This window comes from Acomys russatus, chromosome 5 (assembly GCF_903995435.1).
Source record: "Acomys russatus chromosome 5, mAcoRus1.1, whole genome shotgun sequence".
NCBI lineage: Eukaryota > Metazoa > Chordata > Mammalia > Rodentia > Muridae > Acomys > Acomys russatus.
Window position 1 is genome coordinate 60,525,132 of NC_067141.1, and position 24,278 is coordinate 60,549,409.

Genomic DNA, 24,278 nt, shown 5'->3' on the forward strand with positions numbered 1-24,278 from the left:
GTTTTGTTTGAGGGGGGGGGTTATTTGTTTGTTTTATTCTGACTGCACCCTTGGGCTGCTGAGCCAGCAGTGGGGCATTCCAGGAAGTGGTTGTTTTCTTCCTGACCTGTGTCTAGAACACCCTCAACCCGAGCCTCCAGTTGGCCATCCTGAATCTTGGTCAGGTCCAGGCCTCTGATGCCCAGACACTGGGGATGGGGGTGGGAGTGGGGGCCTCACTTCCTATTTCCTAAGAGGTATGTTTGCTCTATTCCAAGGGGAGGGCCATTAGCCAACCCCATCTCCTGTCCCTCAGCCCACCAGGCCCCCCCCCCCATCTCCTGGATCCACACAGTCATTGGGAACCACAATTGTGTGACAAATGACTGAGGAGGTCCTGGGGATACCATCTCATTCTACTGGCATTATTATGTCTGACCTAAACCCAAATACCCAGGCCCCAGTCTCCAGGGTGACACCTGAAGGCCCTGGTTTCCTGGCAACCAGGAACAATGGCCCCTGGGAAAAGCACACAAGAGTTTGGGAAAGGGCAGTCTTTTCTCTGTGCCCCTGGATAGGACGGGGGGCTTTCCACCATGCAGGCAGGCTCTAGAGCAGATTGCAAGCCCCTAAGACACAGGAGCCCAGCCACCTCCTCACCATTGCGACATCCTAGCCCTGAGGTGCCGAAGTCCTTCTATGTGCGGCTGCATCAGCTGCCTCGTTACTGAATGAAGGCCCCTTGCACTGACTCACGGCCTCTGTTGTCCCTAGCAGACGTCCCTCTACCATGGCTCAAGTCCGTACTTTCTCCCTCAGAGCTGATTCAAGGATTCCACTCTCCCAGTGCTATCTGTAGTCACCTTTGGCTACAGTAATGACATTCCGTTTGCCTTGAATTGTCTGGGCAAGCTTCTCGGTTTGTTGGTGTGGTTCTGGAGAAGAGGAGGGCGGCACACGGAGTGAGCAGCAAAGGCCCTAGGCCTGTACCCTAAACAGAAGGAGGAAGGGGGTGGCAGCAGGACCAAGAGTGGGATTGCCTATGTCCCCACAGAAGGGAACTGAACCATTTACTTCCTGCTTCCCAAAGGAATCACTGACTGAGGCCAGACCTGGGGTGGTTTGCCCTAGGCAGAAGTGGAACATTCTAGAAGCTTTCCTATACCTGGAAGAAGACAGGGCAGTTACATGAGCTTCTGGAGTGTCAGAGCACAACTCCCAAATTCCTAGAAGTCTTGAGGTCATAGTGAGTGGATACTAGAGTGGAGCTAGCCTGGAACTCACCATATAGCCTAGGCTTCTTATATAGCCAAGAACTTCTGTCTTGGTCATCTAGGTACTGAGACTACAAGTGTGAGCCATTCTAGCAAGCTCAATGCAATATGTATTATCCTTACGGATTGCTCTGATTGGATGGAAATCTTGCTCCATTGGTGAACTCTATACCTGGCACCATTATCAGACAAAGGACTATGGCTAGGCAGGTTATGAGACCCAGGGTAGAAGCTCCTACTATCCTTCCACTAAACAGACACACTAGCAAACGAAGTCCTGATGACATACCGTCAGAGCCACAGATTAGTACATCTCTCAAGCTTCATCAGACACGCATCTATTTGCAGTAGATGGTGATAAACATAGACCCACAACAGAACAGAGAAAAGAGACTTGGGAATGCTCAACCCTAAATGGAACAAGGCTCCAGGAATTATGGAAGAGGGGGCAGAAAAAATGTAAGAGCCAGAGGTAGTGGATGAGTACTAGCAACAATGTCTTCATCCAAATCCCACCCCCCACCCCGTGTGTGTGTGTGTGTGTGTGTGTGTGTGTGTGTGTGTGTGTGTGTGTGTGTTTAAACCCTTTAAACAAAAATCAAAACAAACCATCTCTTCTGCTGGGCTTTTTATGATTTGCCACCATCACCCCACCACCCCACCACCCCATCTCAGTTTACCAGATTTAAAGGCACATTTTCAGTGTGTAAACTACACCACATCCCCAGGACATGATGAGACCGTAGAGCAGGGGCCAGGGCACAGGGTGCTTCTCCACCTCTGTTGCTTCTGGGTGGGAGATTATGGTAACAATGGGGATTGGATTGGAACAGACTGAGCTGGGACAAGTCTTCCATGATAGTGTCAAAGCACATAACGGCCAAGTCCTCCCCTTCAACAAAGACTGATGCCGTGGAATAAATGAGCCAGACAGGCCAGCATCCTTCCACTTGGACTTCACCCAGTCACTCTGCAGTGAGGTCAAATGGAGAAAAAAAAAGGACTCTTTTTGCTGATTTAGGTCCAGCCCTCTCATTAGCACAAAAAGCACTTGCTTTTTTATTTTAATTTCTCTAGAATTAATGCTTTCCAGGGCTGGGGCTGTAGCTCAGTTGGTAGAGTGCTCGCCTCACAGGCACAAAGCCCTGGGTTCCATCCTCAGCACTGGGTAAAAGCAGCTGCTTGGAGGTGAAGGCAGGAGGACCCCAAGTTCAAGGTCATCTTCATCTGCATTGAAGGCACTGATGTCCTGCATCTTCATCTGCTTGAAGCCAGCCTGGGCTGCAGGACACTATGTCTCCAACTGATTGTGGTGGTGGTGGTGGTGGTGGTGGTGTGGTGCTGATGGTGGTGCTGATATGGTGGTGGTGGTGATGTGATGGTGGTGATGGTGGTGTGGTGTGGTGGTGATGGTGGTGGTGGTGATGGTGGTGGTGATGGTGGTGCTGATATGGTGGTGGTGGTGGTGATGTGATGGTGGTGATGGTGGTGTGGTGTGGTGGTGATGGTGGTGGTGATGGTGGTGTTGATATTGTAGTGCTGTGGTGGTGCTGTGGTGAACATGGTGACAATGAGGAGGAAGAAGAGGAAAAGGATAGTAATACAATGCTTTTCTCCTCCTGACAATGAAAAACAAACAAACAAATAAACAAACAAACAAACAAAAAACAAGTCTTCCTGTGATCTCCAGTCAGGAACATAAGACACAAACCGGAGTTCTTTGGAAAGGGACATTTGTGGCTCGTTCCTCTCTTGCTGAAGACAAAACCATCAAACTTTATAGCAAGCCTGAATCCCCACAGTCTCAACCACGCTTTAAGAATAACAAAAAACCTTGCAAATCATAAAAACACTTTTTGAAAAGTTTGTTCAGCGTTAGTAATTGGATGACAAAATTTTAACATCTCTCTCTAAAATATAAGCTAAGTATTTCTCAAATGATCCTGTTGCTGTCATCATCGTGGGTAACCTGGACTATCATACCTTTTATCCAGATGAGAAAAGTTGAGTCTCTGGCTAAGAAGATGGCTCAGTGGGCAAAGTGAGTTCCTAGAACCCATATAAAAAGCTGCTCCGTGGCTTCACCACCCACAGGGTCACTGCACTATGGTGTTACTGCACACACAGTCACTGCACTATGGCTTCCCCACGCACACGGTCACGCACCCTGGCTTCACTGCATACATGTCCACTGCACCCTGCCTTCACTGCATACATAGCCTCTGCACCCTGCCTTCACTGCGTCACAGTCACTGCACCCTGGCTTTACCACATACATGGTCACTCGTTCCTTTAGAAATGCACTGGGGAGCCTCACATTCTCTTCCACCATCAAATAGACGGTGCTGACCTGCAAAGGGTACACTGGTGGGAGCCCAGGGGACAGTCACTAAGGTCTGTGGTGAGTGTTCAAATGGCCAGTTATCCACAGCCGTCCCTGAGGGAACAACTGAGGTTGGTTTCACACGAAGGCGTGCTGGCTGTGAAAGGTGCTATCAGAAACCATCAATAAGTGGGTTCCGGCTCTCTCTTATGCCACTTACAGTAGGAACCTGCCCCAAAATGATTTCTCATCCTTTGTTTCCTGTAAATGAAGGTGCAACTTGTAGGGATTGGCTTGTGTTTTCTGGTCGCCTCTCATGGTGTAAGACCTTGGGTCCTCAGGTGCTGAAACCGAATTCAATATTGTCCGAGACAACCGAAGATGAATGGCAGTGGGGCACCTTGGCACAGCTGCGTGGCCAGAGCTGTGCATCTGGCCCTGTGAAATATGGCCCTTTGTGGCTACTCATTTTCTTCCACATTTCCTTCCCCCACCTCTCATCTCATAGGAACTGGAAGGGAAAAGGCCGACTATAAACCAGCCATCAAACCCTCACCACGTAAGCCGCCCGCTTGAGAAATGAGCAACTGCACACAGCTCTACCAGTCACTGAGCCTGAGCCCAAGGCCATACCTAATTCATCCCATCCCCGTGCCGACAAATGAGCGCACGTGCACGCGGCAGGCTGGTAATAAGTTAGCTGGGTGAGTGAATCCGCCATGCCTCCAGAAGCCCGGCCCAGATCCCTCCAACTGGAGTAGCCTCTCAGCCAGCTGCAAGCTGGGGGTTGTCCTCAGGCTTCCCATCACCCGTTGCCTTCAAGGAATTCCCATGGCCTTTCAGAGGGATGTGCACCATGGGAAACTGGAAGTCCTGGGGGGGGGGGCGGGTCTAAGGCCAGCTGCTACTTTGCAAACACCAACTGGGGGTCGCATTAAGGATTCACACCATGGCCCAGAGCCTTGGAGGAGGGGCCCACAGTGTCTCCATCAGTTGGGGGGTGGGGGTGGGGGTGGATCTGTCTCTTCTTTCTTAAACATTTCTAAGAGCTCTGAAGAAGAAAGCCAATCACATGCACTAAGACAAATAAATAAAAAAAGTTGCTTTGTTGTTGTTGTTGTTGTTTTAAAGAGTATTAACATGATCAAAAAACAGTTGGTGCATGACACGGAGAAGCAAACCCTTCACTGACAAGCAAGCTCACTGTTCTGGACTCCAGGACGCCTCAGGTTGTCTGGGGAACCCCATGGAAGCCATAAAAGTCCAAATACAAACTGTGAAATGGCTTCCTCCAAAAGCCCCAGGCAATAAATACTGTCCCCTTTGGGAGGTGACATGCTCAAAGGGTCTTTGTGGAAATGGTGTGCAGAGCTCCTGGGTCTCCCCATCCTGAGAAGCCTATTCGCAGAGCTTGTGTGAGTCCCAGTGGGGACACAGGGACTCCCCAGATCAGCACAGCCTCTGGGAGGTGAGGTTCTGCTCTTCCCCATCCCCTTCGTCCCTGCGGGGGGGTTGTTGTTGTTGTTGTTGTTTTGTTTTTTTTTTTCCTGAGCCTCTGCCTGCTTTCATTCCTTGGGCACCACAGAGCAGCACGGCTCCTTCCTTCCAGCCATCACTCATCCTGGCCACATCTCCAGGAGCTGTGACATCTCTGGCTTTGGCCCTGGGGAGGGTGACAGTGGTGCCTGTCTCCTTGCCAAGGAGGATGTCACACCACCAAAATTTATGCACCAGTTTTCCTTGTACCAGCTTTTCCCAGGTTACCTCCCCGCCCATTACTACCCCATTAGTTGCCATGTGTTCCCCCTAACTGTCGCCAGCCCACACTGTCTCTTTGTTGGCCTTGCAGCACCCGGCCAGCCCCTCCCCAACAAGAGACGCAGCTTAAACTTCTTATTGTGAGATGTTTCCTCCTCCTACTCCATCCTCCCTCCTGCTGCAAGCCAGAAAGGGACTCTGCTCTGTTTGGACAGTACATGTGGGCCCCAGACTCGCCTGGAGCCCCGGGTTCTGGAGGACCAACCCTTCCTTATTGATAGTCCATCAACAGCTTTTTTTCCTAACCCTTTCCTGCTTGGCCTCTGAGGTCTGCCCACAGACATGCCTTTGTGGGAAGATCCCCGGGTGCAGAAACCAGGCTCCTAAAACAAGGGCATCAACTTCAAAAGGGGAATGAGTCAATGTGCAGGGGGACAAGTGGGAGGGGCCAGGCAACTGCGCATTCAGCCTGCACTGTGGGCCAGACACACCTCCTGGGGCGCGCTGTGGCAGAGCCACACCCTCTGTCCCACTCTCAAATCGATTCATTGATATTCTTGTGTCAAGATAGAATGCAGGGTCTGGTAAATCTTTTGCTCAACAGTTTGTTAGAGTCATTTTGCTGGAGGGTAGCTTCCAAGCCAGAGGCTTGGGTCGGGGGAATCCCATGCTCCATCCACCTGCCAGTGTCACAGCACAATCAGAGGGAAGCCACACTCTGCTCCCAAATGCTCCCCTTGCTAAGTGGCTGTGGTCGTGAACACCCTAAAGCTGTCATCCCCGGGTTTCCAGCTCTCCCGAACACATGCTGACAGTAATGGACACAGCTGCTGTTTGATCCCTTCCAGTGATGAGGGCGGAGTAGACAGCCCACCACCCTATGTCAGCCAGTGCCCTCGGGCACACAAACCGCTGCCCCAAACCTCCTGCCCACTGTGCTCAGCTTCCGGAACAAATAGGCTCCCTCATCCTCGAGACAACTCTTGACATGGCTTTGAAATTTGCTCGCAGGTTCATCTGTATTTTCTTTTCATCACACCAAACAGCCCAAGGCCTGCAACTACACCCCATGTGAAATACTTTCCAGATGGTTCCCAATGTTTGCCTCTCTCTTCCAGAGCACAAACACCCACAACCAAGCAGATCCGAGTTCCTGACACTGTCCTCTGGGCATGTTTGCAGTAGTTCTTTTAATGTCTGACAAAATAGACTTCAAGGAAAAACCAGTCAGGAGAGAGAATTTAATGCTGATTAAGGGAGTGATTTATCAAGAGGACATCACAGGTCCAGACATATGCACCAAACACAGGTCAATCCTATTTCATAAAACAAACATTACAAGAAGAAAGTCACAGATCAACCTTAACATGGCAATCAATTGTGGGGACTTCAACACCTCACTCACATCAACAGACAAGATATCACAACAATAAGAACAGATAGCGAAGCATTGTACTAACAACATCCTAGGTCAAGTGAACTTAACAGACATCTACAGACCGTTCCAGGCCAGCACTGTGGAGTACAAATTCTTCTCAGCAGCTCAGCACCTTCTCTAAAATAAATCCTGCATTGGGACACAAAACCAGTCTCAAAAACACAGGATAAATGAAATCACTTCTCTTACTTTACTGACCATAAAATCACAGCAAGCAAAACTAGAAAAAGAAAATTCCACAAACTCATGGAGATCAAATAACATGGCATTGAATGAGGAAATCCTAGAATTAAAAGAAAATGAAGACACAACATACCAAAAGCTAAAGGAGCCCTAAGAGGGAAGTTCATACCTATAAGCACCTACATTAAAAGATCAGAAATATGGTTCAGTGGGTAAAGGTGCTTGCTGCAAAATATTCTTACCTGAGTTTAATCCCCAGTGTGTGTGCCCTAACACACACACACACACACACACACACACACACACACACACACATGCACGCACGCATACATGCACAAAATGAAAATAAATTTTTAAATGTATTAAATCAGAAAGACATAAAATAAACAACTTAATAATGACTTTATCCCTGAATGGGTAGGTGGGGTAGGGAGCATGCCTTTAATTCCAGCACTTAGGAGGCAGAGGCAGGTGGATCTCTGTGAGTTTGAGGTCAGCTTGGTCTACAGAGTGAGATCCAAGACAGGCAGGGCTACACAGAGAAATTCTGCCTTGAAAAAAAAAAGAAAAGAACAAAACAAAACAAAAATGACCTATGGCTTTGGAAAAATAAGTACAAACCAAAGCCAACAATGTCAGACATAAATAACTAAGAGCCAAACAGAAATTGTTTAAGTAGAAATTAAAAAAAAATTGGGGCTGGAGAGACGACTCAGTGGTTAAGAGCACCGCCTGTTCTTCCAAAGGTCCTGAGTTCAATTCCCAGCAACCACATGGTGGTTCACAACCATCCATAATGTGATCTAATACCCTCTTCTGGTGTACAGGTGTACATGCAGACAGAACTCTGTATGCATAATAATAAATAAATAAATCTTTTTTAAAAATCAAAAAAAATGCAAAGAATCAATGAAACTATTAGACAAATTGACCAAAAGAGAAAGAGAGAGCACCAAGATCAGTAAAATTAGAGATGAAAATAGACACATTACAATAGATACCAAAACATTCAGAAAATGACAAAGCCATGCCTTAAAATTATATTCCACTAAAATCCAAAAGAAAATGAGACTTTCCCAGTGTATAGGACCTGCCAAAATTAAACCAAGATGAGAGTCTTAAAAGTTTAAGCAGATCTAAAACAAGAAACCATATTTAAAACCTCCCTACTGAAAAAGTCCATGAGGTTGGGTGGGGTGGTTCAGTAAATAGCGTTTGTTATGCAATCGAGGGGACCCGAGTTCAAATCCACAGGATGCATACAAAAGACAGACATGGTAGCACATGTCTGTAATCCCAGTGTTCCTATGAGAAGATGGAAACTGAAATCACATAAGATACCCTGCCTCAAACAAGATGGGAAGCAAGAACTGATACCCACGATGTCCTCTCACATCTACACAGACTAATAAAAACATTTTATTATTTGTGTGTACACACTGGTGCTCACAAATATGACCATCTACATAACACACACACATACACACACACACACACACACACACACACACACACACCACAATTTTGTTAGCAAAAAAAAAAAAAAAAAAAAAGTCTAGGCTCAGAAAGCTTCACTGCAGAATCCTATCAGGACTTTAAAAAAGAACTAGCACCAATCCTTTTCAAAGTAATCCATAAACTAGACACAGAAGGAGTGTTTCCAAACTCCTCAGTTCACAGGGCTAGCCAGGACCCTGATACTCAAACTAGACAGGCACAGCAAAAAAAGTAAAATTATACAATAATCGTTCTAAATAAGCATAGATGTGAAAACCCTCAATAAAATATTTGCAAACTGGATTCATGAGCATGTCTTTAAGAAGACGTAAAAACAGAAGAGGGGCTGGCAGAGAAGAGTGCGGGACCAGCAGGAGTAGGCGTGGGCAGACCAGGATAATGCCCATGGGGTGAAAATGATCAAAATACATTACGCCGGTGTATGAAAATGTCACGATGAAACCCACCATTATGTATAATTGATGCATGCTAATAAAAACATTTTTAAAGCACAGGCAGATCTTAACCACGGAAGGAAAAATGCACGAGTTGATGTCCTTGAAGAAAACCGTGTCTCCGGGTCCATTAAACTGTGACAAGGCACCATGGGAAAACTGGCTCACAGCCATCTTCAGCTCAAGAGTCATGAATACTGAATACTAACAAGTTACAAATTGTCTCATTAAAATGTGAAGAAAAAAAAATTTCTAGATGGAGCATCACCCACTGCAATCCCAGGGGTAGGAAAGCTAAAACAAGGAGGATCAGGAGTTTGAGGCCAACCTCAGCAACTCAGGGAGATCCTGTTTCAAAATGGAAAAGCTAGGATGTGCAAGATGGCTGCATGGGTAAAAGCACTAAAAAGCAAGCACTGCAGAAACCGTGGTCCATTTACACTATGGAATACTACTCAGCTATTAAAAACAAGGAAATCTTGAAGATTTGCAGGCAAATGGATGGAACTAGAAATGGTCATCCTGAGTGAGGTAACCCAGACCTAGAAAGACATGCATGGTACATACTCACTTATAAGCGGATATTAGCCCTTATTATAAGTGGATATTCAGGATGTCCTCTGAAAGACTCCACCCAGAATAGGATCAGAACAGATGCTAGGACTCAGTGCTGGACTCCAGGCGAGAGTGGTATGGAAGAATGGGGTGATGGAAGGACCCAGAGGGTTCAGGAGCCCCACAAAGAGACCATCAAGTCTGGACCCAGGGACCCTGCACAAACTGTTGCACCAACCAAGGACAATGCATGCAGTAAACCTAGACCCACTGTTCAGATCTAGCCAATGGACAGCTCATTCTCCATGGTTGTATGGAGAGCAGGGAATTGCCTCTGACATAAACTCTGGTGACCCCCCCATTTCATCACTTCCCCTTGGTGAGGAAGCCCGGTAGCACACAGAGGAAGGGGAAGCAGGCTATGTAGATGAAACCTGATAGGCTGTGGTCAGATGGATGGGGAAGAGGTCCCCTTCTGTCAGAGGTCTGGGGGAGGGGAATAGGATGGGAGGATGGTAGAGGGAGGGAGGGTGGGGATGGGAAGATAACAATTGGGATGTAATCTGAATAAATTATAATAAAAATTTTAAAACTCCATATGCATACTGCAGCATGGGCACCTACATCACACACACACACACACACACACACACACACACACACACACAAACATACATACACCACCACCACCACCAAAATAATACTTTTTTTTTTTTAATTAAAAAAACTCACAGCTCATATCAAAGTCTGAGAGTTCTGCTAGGAAGCTGTTGCCATGTCACCTTACAAGACTACTGTTGCCTCACAGACGCTGGTGGCTCTAGCCTGACAGTGACTGTCTTTTAGCAAGCCCTGGCACCATACCTGTTCCACACTGGGTCTGTGTGAGGGTCAGCTCCAGCTAGCCTACTCTGTCAAGATCCTGAAAAAGATGGTGCCAAAGAACCAGGGACTTGAGGGTGACTGAACTAGTTTTCACTGTCCCTTTTCCCAACCTGCATCTCCAAGGCTACTTGTAAGAACAGAGACATTCTGAGTCCCCCTCCACCTCCCCCCGCACTAGGCTCCTGCAGGCATCTTGTTAATGCTGGGGATAAAGTCAGATAGGCATGAGGTAGATGTACATCCAGGGGTCCCCAACATGAGACAGGACATTGAATGCAAGACTTGGGGCAGGAACAGCTAACACAACAAACAATGGTTCCTGTCCAGAAAAGATTTTTTAAAAACTTTCCTCACCCCACAGCCAAACCCAGCAGTTGAAAGAACTGGGTTGTTAGGATATCTTCACTAATAACATTATCTTCCCAAATTAATCAGCTACTGGGCAGGGCTTTTCACCCGCAGGATGACTGCAGAGTCTGCCCACATTACAAGGCTCAGGAAGCCAAAGATAGCAGCACACTGTAGAGGCACACTGAATCACAGCACATACTCAGAGTGTCCTGAGGAACCCCACCCAGCTGTCCTTTGAGCCTCTGGAGATCCCTTGATGTATCCTAAGACTCCCAAGCTGGAACTAGACTCACCCAAGCTACAGCATTCCATTAAAGGAAGAACTAAAAAAGATGCCAGGTGCAAGGCTCTCACCATCAAAACTGGAGTCTAGGGTTCTGGGCTTTCCAGGCTACAAATTCAAACCCTGTCACAATCACACACACACACACACACACACACACACACACACACACACACACACACACACGCACACACGCACACACTCACTCCCAGGGCTCATCAGACTACCTGCTGGTGCAAGTGACTATCATGGCTCCCAAGCCCATCATCATCGGAACCCCTGGCCACCTCCTCCAGCTGCAAGGAGCATCCTGTTCCTCAACCACCCCCCATGTACTTGGAGCTCCATTTCCACCAGCTCCCAGAAGCAACAGTCATGTCGGGGGCTTTCTGTGACTGTTCTCATAGTAGAGTGCCCAGACAACTCTTTCAACACACCCCTTAACATACCACCAGTAGATGTTTTAGCCTGCACACCAGCACCGAGCCCTGAACAGCCAGCATCCTGTCTGTGGGGCACAGGTCGAGTGGAACACCAGGACCCAACCCAGACTCACAGAGCAGATCCCAGAATCGGCGAGAAGGGCAGAAAAGCCTGATAATTTCCACCCACAGGCAAACCCTGTGTGAGACTCTGTGAGGAAAGAGGGCTCCAGATTATAAAAAAGAAAAAAAAAAAAAAAAAAAAAAGAGCTCTAACTGAAGTTCCATGGCTGCTAACAGCACAGATCAGCAATGCACCCGAAGGTCCATCTGCAGCTGGGTGGAGAAAGAGAAGGTAGAATATTCAAGCAGTGGAGTTTTATCTAGTTAGTAAAAAGAAGAAATTTTGGTACAATATGGTTGGACCTCAAAAAAAAAAATGCTATGCTAAGGTAAATAATCCATTCAGATGCAAAAACCGTTAAGTCCATTTATGTGACATAAGACAGGCAAATCCTTGAAAACAGAAAGCAGAACAGAGATGGGGGCAGGGAGGTAGAGCTGCTGTTTAAGGAGACAGGTTTTGGGAGACTGTGTCCAGGCATAGACAGCAGTGGTGGTTGCACAACAGAGTGAGTGCAGTTAATGCCACCGGCTGTATAGACTTTACCACAGTGCGCGTCATAAAAGAACAAGGGGACACCAAGGAAACAATAAACAATTCTCCCTATAGAAGGAAGGACTGAAGAAACCTGACAGGAGAGGCCGGCTCAGGCCGCTGAGGGACAGGTTTGTGAGGCAGAGCTGTAGGTCAGTGACTCTCCCACCGTGTCTCAGGTGCAGGAAGCTGGAGAGAGGAGATTTTACTGGAGGGTCTAAGACTAGTCCCCCTAATCACCCTGCTCTCCCAGAACATTCTGTGTCTCCCTGCTGCCTACCACTAATTCCAGGTTCATCCTTCTAGAACATTTTAAGTCTGAATCCATCTCTGCTTGTTCCCAGGGGACCTCTGCACAACACCCAGTGGCAGTGGGGGTCCTGCTCATGGGGCAGCTGAATTTCCCATCTAATGTCTCCGAGGCCAGTTCCTTCACCCGCTGTGTTACCTACCTACTTAAACCCACCTTCCTAGAAACCTCGGGAGCAACCTCTTCCAACAGCTCTCCCAGGTTTTCTGTGACAGAGCTGGGTGGTGAGCCAATGTGCCCATCCTGTCACAGCCCCCACCCACCTCCCGCTTCCACAGCCAGATCTGCCAACAATCAGTGATGCCACCTTGTGCTTAACCTGGTGAGCCTCAGTTCCCCCACCGTAAGACATGGGGTTGCAAGGCACCTGTAACAACAAAAGCAGAAATGGTTTTGCAAGTGTCTAGCATGTAAGGCTGAACAGATTGTTACATAACAACTACATGTTGCAATGCTATTAAATTTATTATTTTTTTTTTAAAGCATTTTGTGTATGTGCTGAAGAGATGGCTCAGTCAATAAAATGCCTGCCACACAAGCTTGAGGACCTGAGCTCTGATCTCCAGGGCCCTCATGGAAAGCCAGGAACACCAGCACACATCTGTAACCCACAGCCCTGGGGGGGGGGGGGGCTGGGAAGGGGCACAAGGACAGGTGGATGCCTGGAACTCATTGGCCAGCCAGTCTAGGTGACTAGCGCAGTCTAAATTCAATGAAAAACACTGTCTCAAAAACTAACCGAGAGGGAGAGTAATGAGAAAGATAGCTGTCCTCAGCCCTGGCCCCCATAAACACACACATCCACACGTGCGTACACCAGCACCCACGAGACAGAAGCAGGAGACTAGTTGTAAGTTCAAGACCAGTGTGGTCTATAAAGTAAATTCCAAGCCAGCTACAGCTATATAGTAAAATTAGTGAAACACTGTTGGGGATTTGGTTTGGTTTGGTTTGGTTTTTGGTTTGATCGTTTGTCTTAGTTTTGGTTTTGCCACTAAGTTTGTGTTTATTTGCTTCAAAGAAGTAGATAACCTTAACAGCCTAGGTTCTCCTGTGCCAATATGAATCATTGTTCCTCCAACTTACTCAATCATGATGTCCTTCAGTGTTAAACCTCTACGAGATATGTTTACTTACTAATGTGTGCTCCTATTACCATCTTTTCTGTCTCTCATACGTTCATCCTGACTGAAGTCTCCCCTCTATCCACTCTTCCCAGTCCCAGTGCCCACCCCACCCACCTCCTGTCTTCCCTAGATCACCTCATCCTGTTTCCCTTCAGAAAAGAACAGGCCTCCCAGGGGTCTGCACTGAACACGGCACAGGTTGCCAAGGCTGGACAAGGCAACCCAGTAGGAGGAAAAGGGCCCGGAGAGCAGGCCGCAGAGTCAGAGACACCCCCACTCCCACGGGTAGTCCCACAAGAACATCCAGCTACACAGCCATATGTATGGAGAGGACCTTGAGACCCTGTCTTAACAGCAAGCCCCCTCAATTAAAAAAAAATGTTTTTTCACGCTAGCTGAAACTTTCTTAAATGCCTTCCTTGGCAGAACAACTCCTTGTCCGTTAACTGCTTTTCTCTATTTTCTCAAAGTTTTATATCCCAGTAAAATCATGTGTGCAGACTCCAAAGTATAAGAGAAACACCCACCGCTCCCTAGTTCCTCCCAAACAGGCCCTGCCTGTGTGCACACGTCCCTGCTTTGTCTTCTCTGGCTTAAGAATTCTGTCTGCCCTATACTGCTCCATACAGTGCTGTAACTATGCGAGCACAGCACCCAGCATTTACTGGGCATCCTTATAGGATTACCATGAAGCTCTTTTTGGGCAACTTGGCTGTTCACAACTGTGAAGACCAGTTTGGGGCTGGGCTGGGTCCAGAAGCGTGAGCCATCCATGCTGAGCGCAGAAACATGCTTGGCATGCAGCTGTCAGTATGAGGCTGGCTGTCCTGCCCTTTTCTCAGAGGCCCCTGTTCCAGCCCAGTGGGATGCTGGCCTTTTTCTCTCCCTCCTTGACAGCAGGAACAGATTTAATGATTGGAAGGCACTTTGCAAATCCAGAGCATTCAGTACTTGCTAACTCATGACCCCAGACTGTGCTCTGCGCGGCTATAAAGGCGCTGTGTCTGCTCTCAGGGCTAGTATCCTCGGCTCTCACACTCCAGCCAGGCTGGGCAGAAGCAAATGTCCAACAGGGGTCTCCACCTGGGTCCCCCCACAAGCACACTGGAGAGCAAGACCTCCCTAAGCAAGAACCAAAGAAAAAGAATGTGATAATGCTGCAACTAGGGGCCCAACTGCCCCAACTAACTCAGGATGTGTGATGACCTTGACCCTGAAAACCTACATCATTAAACACACACACACACACACACACACACACACCTCACTCTAGTTTAGACACAGAGAGTTTAGCAGTAAGAGCATGGATTTGGGGACAGATGGGCCTGAGTCCAAACATAAATTCTCATGCCTCTTGTTTGAGACTGGACCAGCCACTTACCATTAAGCCCAGAAGGTATTTAAACAGACTCCCTGAAGAAAAAAATAATTTGTAAATGGGCAAAAAAGTTTGGGAGATAGGACCACCTACAGCTCCCTGAGGCTGGTTGGGGTTTTTTGTTGGTAGTGGGTTTTGGGGGCTTCTTGAGGGGTTGTTTTTTGTTTGTTTGATTGGTTCATTTTGGGGTTTTGATTTTGTAGCTCTGGCTACCCTGAACTCACCAAGCTTCCCTTGAACACATAGAGATCCACTTGCCTCTGCCTGGGACGTGCCAGGATTAAAGGGTGTGCCACTACTGGTGTTTTTGTTTGTATGGTTTTGTTTTGTTTTGTTTTTTTAATTCTGTTTCAGTTTTTATTGAGTCTGTGTACAATCTATGAGCATAAGCTCACACCCTGGCATGTGTGTGGAGATCAGAGGAGCACTTTTCAGGAGGAGTCAGTTCTTTCCTTCTCCGCTGTGTCCCAGGTCAGCTTGGTTATCCAGTTCGCACAGACCAGCACATTTCCCCACTGACCCATCTCACAGGCACTCCCGGAGCTTTATGGTTCATGAGAATGTGCTGGAATCAGGAAAGTCCCCTAGAGATGACCTTGTTTGGCCAGCTTTCCCTAATCATCTAAGCAAGGCCACTTCTGTCATTAACACCTTGAGCCCCTCACAGGCTTCCTTTCTCTGGACAAGGCTCCTCAGGAAGTTTCTGAAGAGAGGGATGTTAAGGTGTGATGGACATCTAGCAAGAACCCCTGGGGGCAGCACAGACAGGAAGGAGGCTCCATCAGATCTGGGGGCCACCTGGGAGCCCCACTTCCCACACAGCAGTCTGCGTCTTCCCAGAAGCTGAACAAGCTCAGCGGCTCTGCCTCCTGGCCTGGACGTGTGGCACTAGCGAGGTCACCTTCTGCTTCGGGTAATTTCCCTTGGAGGCGAGACAGATCCATTCTGTACAGCTATTCGTTTCAGTGCAGTAGCCTCCTGCCTCTGGTGGGGGCTGGGCCCTGGCGGGAAGAGATGCTTTGTTCTTCTGACCAGTGCTGACAGTTTAATTAAACCCAGCTTGAGATGGAGTCATGGGGGTCAGGCATTCTTCCACAGGGCTGCGCAGGCTCGCAGCCTGGCTCCCACCACCAGGGCCTTGTTAATGAGTTATGGTGGTCCTTTATGACAGGGATATATACACACACATGGGAAGTAGATGCCCTGGGCTGTCTCAATCACCACCTGCCCCTCCCAAGTCTGCAGAAATCTGCAGAGACCCTGCAGAAGTCAGTCTGGTCCAGATGCATACGGGCTTCAAGGCTAAGCAGAAGCCCAGAGAACCTGAGTGTCCAAAGATGTGGATGAGTAAAGGATGCAGCCAGCCAGAGAAGAACTTCCTGTCTGTCAGAGCTGGAGAGACAGAGACTAGGATGCGGATCAGCACCTGGCCCACCTAGCCAAGTAAAGTCTGGGATTGGCCACTCTAGAGTTTTTATCAGAATTCAAACATGTCCCTCTAGCCCCATACTTCAGCCCTGAACCCATGTGAAAGGCCATGAAAATGACATTTCCACATCCTCCGAGGACTGAATAGCAAGTGAAAAGTTGGTCCCAAACCTGGGTAACCTGCCTCCAGGGTGTAGCTGCCCCCACTGGAGACTCATATGCAGCACCTGATGTCTGCCCTCCACTGAGAGCTTTCAGACAGCTCCTTTGGTGGAGTGTCACCTCCTGGACAGGTAGACATGTTTGTTGCATCAACGTGACTATCTATCAAAGTTAGACCAACCCTGCAGGCCTGCAGGAGGCCCACAAAGAACTTTGGAATGAATGAGTGAGTGGGAACAGATGGAGGAAGAGGTGGGTCAAGGATAGTGAGGAGCTGGGGGGCAGAGGAGTCTAGGAGGGTCCCCGTAGATGGCTGGTAAGAAGAAATAGCAGGGGCTAATGGGTGGGTGTTATAAAATGAACTCTAGCTGCAGGCAAAGCAGGTTCAAATTTGGCTCAGCCTTTGGACGTGTCTCAAGCTCTCTGACCTTGAATAATTTCATCCATAAAAAAAAAGGGACGTGCTGACTGACCTCACACGGATGTTTTACTACTGAGACCGGATTGTGTTGCAAAGTGTGTCTGCATGACCCAGCATTGCATGGCCTTCCATTTTCTTTGATCGTCGCTATCAAGGCCATGGTGTCTGAAATCTTTCTTGTCGTTTCTGGGAGATGGAGAGGGTGGAAGGCTGTAGGCTCCCTTCTGTGGAGAATAACTCACACGACAAGAATGCTTTCTTCTGTAAGGGAGCTAGGGAGCTGTGGGGGTGGCTCAATGGGTAAAGAACTTGCCATGCACTCATGAGGACACAAGTTCAGATCTCCAGGACCCATGTAAACACTGGGCAGGTATGGAGGCCCACCTACCCAGGCCCTATAATCCCCTGGGAGGTAGAAACAGGAGGTCCCTAGAGCAAGCTGGCTCGCTAGACTAACCAAGGCCACCTGATGAACCCCATGTTCAGCAAGAGACCCTGCCTCGATATGAAAGATGGAAATAACAGAGCAAGATGCTCAGCGTTGACTTCCAGCCGCCGCACTTTGCATGCACACTAGTGCACATGTACCCACACACAAAGGTATACCCCAACACAGGCCACACACACATACACCTGAAAAACATAATAATAAAATAAAGAGGAGAGGAGTGCCAAGAAAGGGTCCCAGGCCCCCTCAGTCGGGGGAATAAAGGCTTTACCTACAATCTGAGGGCACTGAGAACTCTGACCTGAGCAGCCCCGTCTACATGCTCTCCGCTGCCTTCCCCTCCTCTACTCAAAAATGTGGCCAGGAGCACTGTCCCAAGCCAAGCAGTAGACCAGACCAGCCTCCACAGCCTTTCTGGGAGTTTCTGCAGGGGGACCAAAAGCCTGCTTTTCAAAACAAACATTTAGCCGGGTGTGGTGGTGCATACCTTTAATCCCAGCACTCGAGAGGTAGAGGCAGGTGGATCACTGTGAGTTCTAGGCCAGCCTGGTCTACAAAGTGAGTCCAGGACAGCCAAGGGTACACAGAGAAACCCTGTCTCAGAAAAAAAAAATTTTTTTAACTGAGTGAAACAAAAGCTGAACTGAAGACAGGTCCCTGAGTAATGACAAGATGATTGTAAGATTCTGGGCTAGACCAGGCTGAGTGTCCAGAGACGAGGGGAGCCCAGACTGAGGCTACAAAGGATGCTCAGTTGTGGTGTCTCTCTGAGGCTGGAGTCAGTTGGTCCCCTCCAAAGCGATCCCAGCATTGGACACCCCATATTTCCCTATAGCTGCCACATGCTGTGGTATTAATGCCGAGGCTCAAAGGCTTTCCACCTCTCTTCGACCTCACAACAGCCCTGGGGAGGAGACATTATTTTGTTCACACAGAAGAACAACTGGATCCATGGTGCTAAAGCAAGCCTCCCACGTCTCTGGCACTAGATATTTGCTCAGGATGTTATGGCCCTGGGCCGGAACCTTGGGCTTTCTTGTGTGCTAGGCAATCTGCCTCCCCAGCCCACCAGCATTAGTTTTAACTCAGACACAGGGGCTTTCCCTTTACTGTTCAAAGCTGGAAGGTCTCCTACCATAAATACAACACGTCCTTCCCAAAGAACATCTGGGAAGCACAAAAGAAAGAACTCACACACAGTCAATCCCTGCTAGGATTCTGCAGTCATTTTCCATGCATTATTTAGAGTAATTTAGGGAATCAATACTACTCTGGCTTTTGATATCACAAACACTACATTATTTGACATCTCCCATGAAGGCCATTTCCGATGACTGCTTAAGTATTCCATCAAGCAGATATGCTGGAATTTGCCTCACCATCCCCCTGATAACATTAAGGTTATTTCCGTGTTCCCTTCAATATTCTAACTATCGCTGCGGCGTGCGTACTTATGCGGGGGCTTTCTCTCCCTGGGGTAGACCCTCAGCATCCCAGAGCCCTTACATGCAGCTGCTCTGTGAACCAAAGCAGAGGGCTTCCTTGGGATAGGCACTGTGCATTTGGAAGGAATGGACAAGCTATCCCAACACCAGGGGGACTGCTAGTGTAGAACAAACAGTAGCCAGATTTAACTTCTGGAAGCCGCACAGACAAGATCGACTGAACCACGGACTGTGCCACCTGCGCTCCCTGGCCATGCCTTTCCCCAGCACACCTGGTGTCTCTAGAGCCCACGGCCACGTTGATTAGCAAAGCGTCTGCATGGAAGTCTTTCATTTCCTCCAGATGGAAAGGCTTAGTAACAGATCCCTCCAAAGCAATGGGAAAGTCGACGGAGGGACCAGAAACGTGGCCCTGCTGTTGGTCCTAGCAGGCCTTCTTAAGGAATGTCCTGGACCTACAGCTGAGGAGGCAGATCCAAGTTATCACTGTACGAGCTGACCCCACAATCCCTGGCCACAGTCTGGCCTAAGTCAGGCTAATCAAATTCCTGTCCCCCAAACTCTGGAAGTAGGACCCAAGACCCTATGGGAGATCCCATCTATGTGGTTCCAAGAGGTAGGGGGAGGGTCAACACTGTGGCCAATGCAAATGGTTGATACAGTGAAGTCATCATCACCAAGGAGCCCAGGATGATGGTACAGGGAGAAAGAAGCAGGACAACAAGGTGGATCGTAAGAACTAGAGACACCCGCCTATCTCAGTCACTGCGGGGGATAGCTGCACCTTAGCTCCTGTCCTGGGAGCTGGGAGTCTAGGAACTTGATGGTCACGCTTTACATACCCACCCCACCTTCACCCTTCCCAGGCCTCAGGGTAGCATGCCTGAGAGCTTCGTGGAACTTGGCAGGGAAGTTTGTGGAAGGCAGATGTCCAGGTCAACAGAACAGGATGGGGATGAAGCAAAGGATGGCCATGAGCAAACTTCTAAACACTCCAGTATCTGTTTGTATAGCCACCTCCACAGTGGCTGGGTGAGCCCAGACAGCAGGAGGAAAGATTTTGCTCAGCAGCCTCCCACAGTAGGTGCCTTTTTCAAGATGGCCTATGCAGGAGGGGCACAGGATGCATTAGACCCCTGTCATGATTTAAAGCCTTTGGGTGATGTCGGCAGGACAGGCATTCTCCGCCTTGCTCACAGAGGAGACTCAGAAATACGGAGGGGCTGAGGTGTTGCTTCATGGTAGAGATTTCCACCCTCAGCACCAAAGAAAAGAGCGCAGGACAGAGCTGAAGAAAGGGGCCAGCTATGGCCCTACATAAATATGTCCTCCGGCCAAACGCAAGGGAGCTGATGCCTGGAAACCAAGTCAGGAAGCATTTGGATGAGCTGGCTTTAGTTTAGAGCTTAAAAATACCTCCACCACGCCCCCCCCCCCACAAGACCTTGAGGCCATTGTTTCCCCAGCCCAGAAGAGTGCCAAGAGCAGGTGTTCTCCGCCTCTTCAGCCTCCTTCCTCCTTGAGTGGATTTCCAGATGCAGGCTTGGTTACAAAGTCTCGTGACTTAATAGTGGTTAAAGTGTGGAAGACCTTTGCTCCAAAATTTCTACTGAAACATAAAACAGAGAGAGCGCTGGGCTAGCAGTCAAAGGAGCTTCACATCCACTCCAGGGATACCATTTTGCCTCTCCAACCTTGTCTCCACGATGGTAAAGCTGTGAGACACTGCCTTTCTCACAGCCACATGTGCCAGGGGCGGGAGTTCCTTACAGGGGAACCTGCATTAGCAGGGACATAACAGACGTACGTGGCCGGGCACCCAGAAAGCATGGGTGCACACCCCAGCTCGGCTGGTAGCTTTCAAAGTTCAAGAAGAAACGCTGGCTTCCAGCAAAGGTACACTGAAAAACCCAGGATCATCTGACCTTTCGTGACTGTTTCCTGGACTGTCTCCATTCCCTGCAGAGGTCTACCTGGGTTATCAAGATTGCTAATAATCGCCATTAACAGGACTCAAAACTCACCCAACCCAAAATCTGAAACCCTCTAGAAATCTAACAATAGGACATAGTTGTGCTAACTAGTTACAAGATGAAAAATTAAGAAAAAACATGCTATTAGAGAGCAAACGGGAGGCTCAAAGTTAAGAACGCCCTGCTATGCAAGGCAGCAGTCCAATAATGAACTCCCTACGGTAGAGGTAGCCAAGCAAAGACTTAGTTTAGGCTGAGGAGATTCCTTAGTAAGTCTACACACACACACACACACACACACACACACACACACACACACACACACTTCATCCAAGCCCAGATCCCACAAAGCAGACTAGACTGTAGAATAACTCAAAAACATGCAGGATGATAGAGGGACAATTAACAAGTACCGTTTATACTTGGAAGAAGTGCACTGGCAGCCAATAAAACTATGGCTTTCCACGACTGGTAATAAATACGCTCACGGAGCTCATAATTCTAAAGGTAGACAGAACTTAAAATAAAAGTAGGTTGACAAGGGCTTAACAGAATGAATAAATATTCAACCCAAGACAGGCGCGCAGAGGCAGTGACACGGGCATAAGAATGCCCACAGCAGACTGTGAGCACAGTTGCAGACACGCCCTCCCCCATGACACCCTGCCACCACTAGCAGCCACACATGCAGGTAGATGCACTAGGATTCATTCAGGCTCTTGCCTGGGGAAGTGTCCCACACAGACTTCCTACAGAAAGGTCTGGTCTTTGACGCCCAGAGCCTTTCCTGCCAGCAGGAAGCATGAAGCCAAGATCAGAGGCACTGACTCCATCCCATACCCCGCACCACACACCCCACACCACACACCCCACACCCTGCACCCCACACCCCCACACACACACAGGGTGGGTAGTAACCTGTGTGTGGAACTCACAGTCTGGATAGAGCCTGGTTGTTCTGGAACAGTAGTTCAGGCAGCACCTGCAGCTGGTTGCGATTCAGTCGTCTGGAAGAGGCAAGAGGAGAGGCGGGAGTCACCTGAGTTCCCATCATCCCCTTCACGACCCATCAAGATCGAATCCCAGGACAATCTCAGCTGTGAGGTGGATCTGTGCCTTTATGAAACGTGAATGAGGTCTTAAAGAGGAAGGGTGGCTGAACATCCCAGGACCTAAGTGAATGCTTCTGTCCACGCTTGCCCAGGCACCATTGGCTTTTGTTTGGTTGGCTGGTTGGGCTTTTCTTTTGTTTTTGTTATTGTTTTTATTTATTTTATTGTTTGCTTTGTTTCTTTATTTTTTTCAAAATGAAAAAATGTCTGTTGTTGTATCATTATTATTATTGAAAATGAATGCTTTTAGGTGAACATGGAAATGCACGCCTCTAATCCCAGCACTTGGGATGCTGAAGCAGGGGGATTACTATGAGCTTGAGGATGGTCAAGGCCACATAATGAGTTCCAGGACAACCTAGGACAGACTGAGACTACATCTCAAAAAAGGGGGAAAGTTAGATAGATAGATAGATAGATAGATAGATAGATAGATAGATAGATAGATAATAGATAGATATAGATAGATAGATAATAGATGATAGATAAATAGATAGATAGATGATAGATGATAGATAATAGATAGATAGATAGATAGATGATAGATAGGCAGACAGACAGACAGATAGATAGATAATACATGCTTTTAAAGGACAAAACCTCAGATGCTGGACACAGTAGCACACAATTTTAATCCCAGCACCCTGGAAGCAGAAGCAGGCAGATCTCTGTGAGTTCAAGGTCAGCCTGGTGTACACAGTGAGTTCCAGGACAGCCAAGGCTACACAGAGAATCCCTGTCTCAAAACATCAAATAATATATAAATCAATCAAAATAGGGGGAAATTCAAATTAAAGGGGAAAAGATACTCAAAACCAGCATATCCCTTTCTCAATAGTTTTTTTTTTTCCTTGCCAAAGAGTAGGGGTTTTATTTCAGGACTGAGAAGTAAACACAGGCCTTAAGTGTATGAAGAAAGTGCTAGAAAACTGAGCTGCACCTCAGCCATGCTTTTATTTTTAATGCCTATGGTAGTACTTTCATAGGTTTTATTCTTCTAGGGCAGTGGTTCTCAGCCCTCCTAGTGCTGTGGCCCTTTAGCACAGTTCCTGATGTTATGGTGACCCCCAACCATAAAATTATTTTCATTGCTACTTCATAACTGTAATCTTGCTACTGTTATGAATCATAATGTAAATATTTGATATGCAGGATATCTGATATACAACCCCTGTGAAAGGGTCAGTCATTCGCAAAGAGGTCACAACCCACGGCTTGAGAACCACTGTTCCAGGGGCCGATGAGCACTCCATTGTAGGCACAGGAGGGAACCACACAGGAGGGAACCACACATCTGGGTGTGAAATCTGCCTGAGGGGAAGACAGAGAGCAGGAAGGACCCAGGCCTGCTGTGGGAAGACTTCTCGTTATTTTTGAGAAACTTTAGCAGATAATAGTAAATAAATCTTTGAGAGAGAGAGAGAGAGAGAGAGAGAGAGAGAGACTTTAGCAACAGCAAGGGGTCACCCTGGTGCTTTTTTCACTGCTGAGATGAACCAACTTCTGGAGGGAGAGGAAGAGACTAAACCCCACACACCCCACAGGAACTCATCCGTGGCTACCTCCTCTGAGCCTGTCTTTCATCTGAGACATGAGAAAGGCCATTGTCACCACACTGGAGAGCATCATGTTCCAGCACAGGACAGGCATCAGATTTACAGCTTTGGGAGACCAATTGGAAGGAACTGACATTAAAGTGCAGGCTCCTGGGGAAACATATCATTGCCTTGGAAGAAAAGGGACTACCAACGTGATCCTTGCAGCACCAAGAGCAGACATCGGGGCTCTCCCAGTCTCTTATCCCCAGTCCAATAAATCAATCCCTTATTTACACTGCCTGGTAATTGCTAGGTTTAGTTTTGTTTCCCCACTCCCCACCCACCCCACCCCACCCTCCACCCCCCACCCCACCCCGACACACACACAAGACTTTCTCATTTTTATGCCTTCAGTTTTTGAAAACACTCAAAAGGGGGAAGAGGACAGAATTCAAGGCCTGATTTAAAGTGGAAAATCAAAGAACGCTAAAGGTGTGCGCCACCATCGTAAGAGACACAGGAAACCTCAGGAGGAAAAGAGCAGCTGAGGGCTTCTGTCGTTCTTAGCCTTTCTGAACTCCAGGACAGAGGCTTCCAGACATCACTTCATAGGACGGAAGCAGAGTAAAAGGTGGTCCTCCTCTCAAGTGACAATGGCCACTCATCCAAGTTCACACCCTCCTCCTTGCCTCAACCCCATGAGTAAGTGTTTGATGCTGCCATCTTGCCATATAGCTTGGCACTTATCAGGCGCCCAAGACTGGCTTGCTGACTTTATTGAGTTGCCCTCTCCAGAGTTGAGGCGCTTATGATACCAAGAGGGGAGAGGTTTACTCAAATACTCTCTAAGCCTGTGTAGGCTTCCAAAGCTGCAA

The 24,278-nt window shown here is 48.1% G+C and overlaps 1 protein-coding gene across 1 annotated transcript in view; it reads right to left on the minus strand.

The window, feature by feature from the left end:
- Slit1 (slit guidance ligand 1) overlaps window positions 1–24,278 on the minus strand; it is a 146,209-nt gene that overhangs the window by 100,292 nt on the left and 21,639 nt on the right. Inside the window, exon 4 of the mRNA XM_051146552.1 lies at window positions 21,689–21,760. Within this exon, the coding sequence (XP_051002509.1) occupies window positions 21,689–21,760 (72 nt within the window). The remainder of the gene's footprint in view (window positions 1–21,688; window positions 21,761–24,278) is intronic.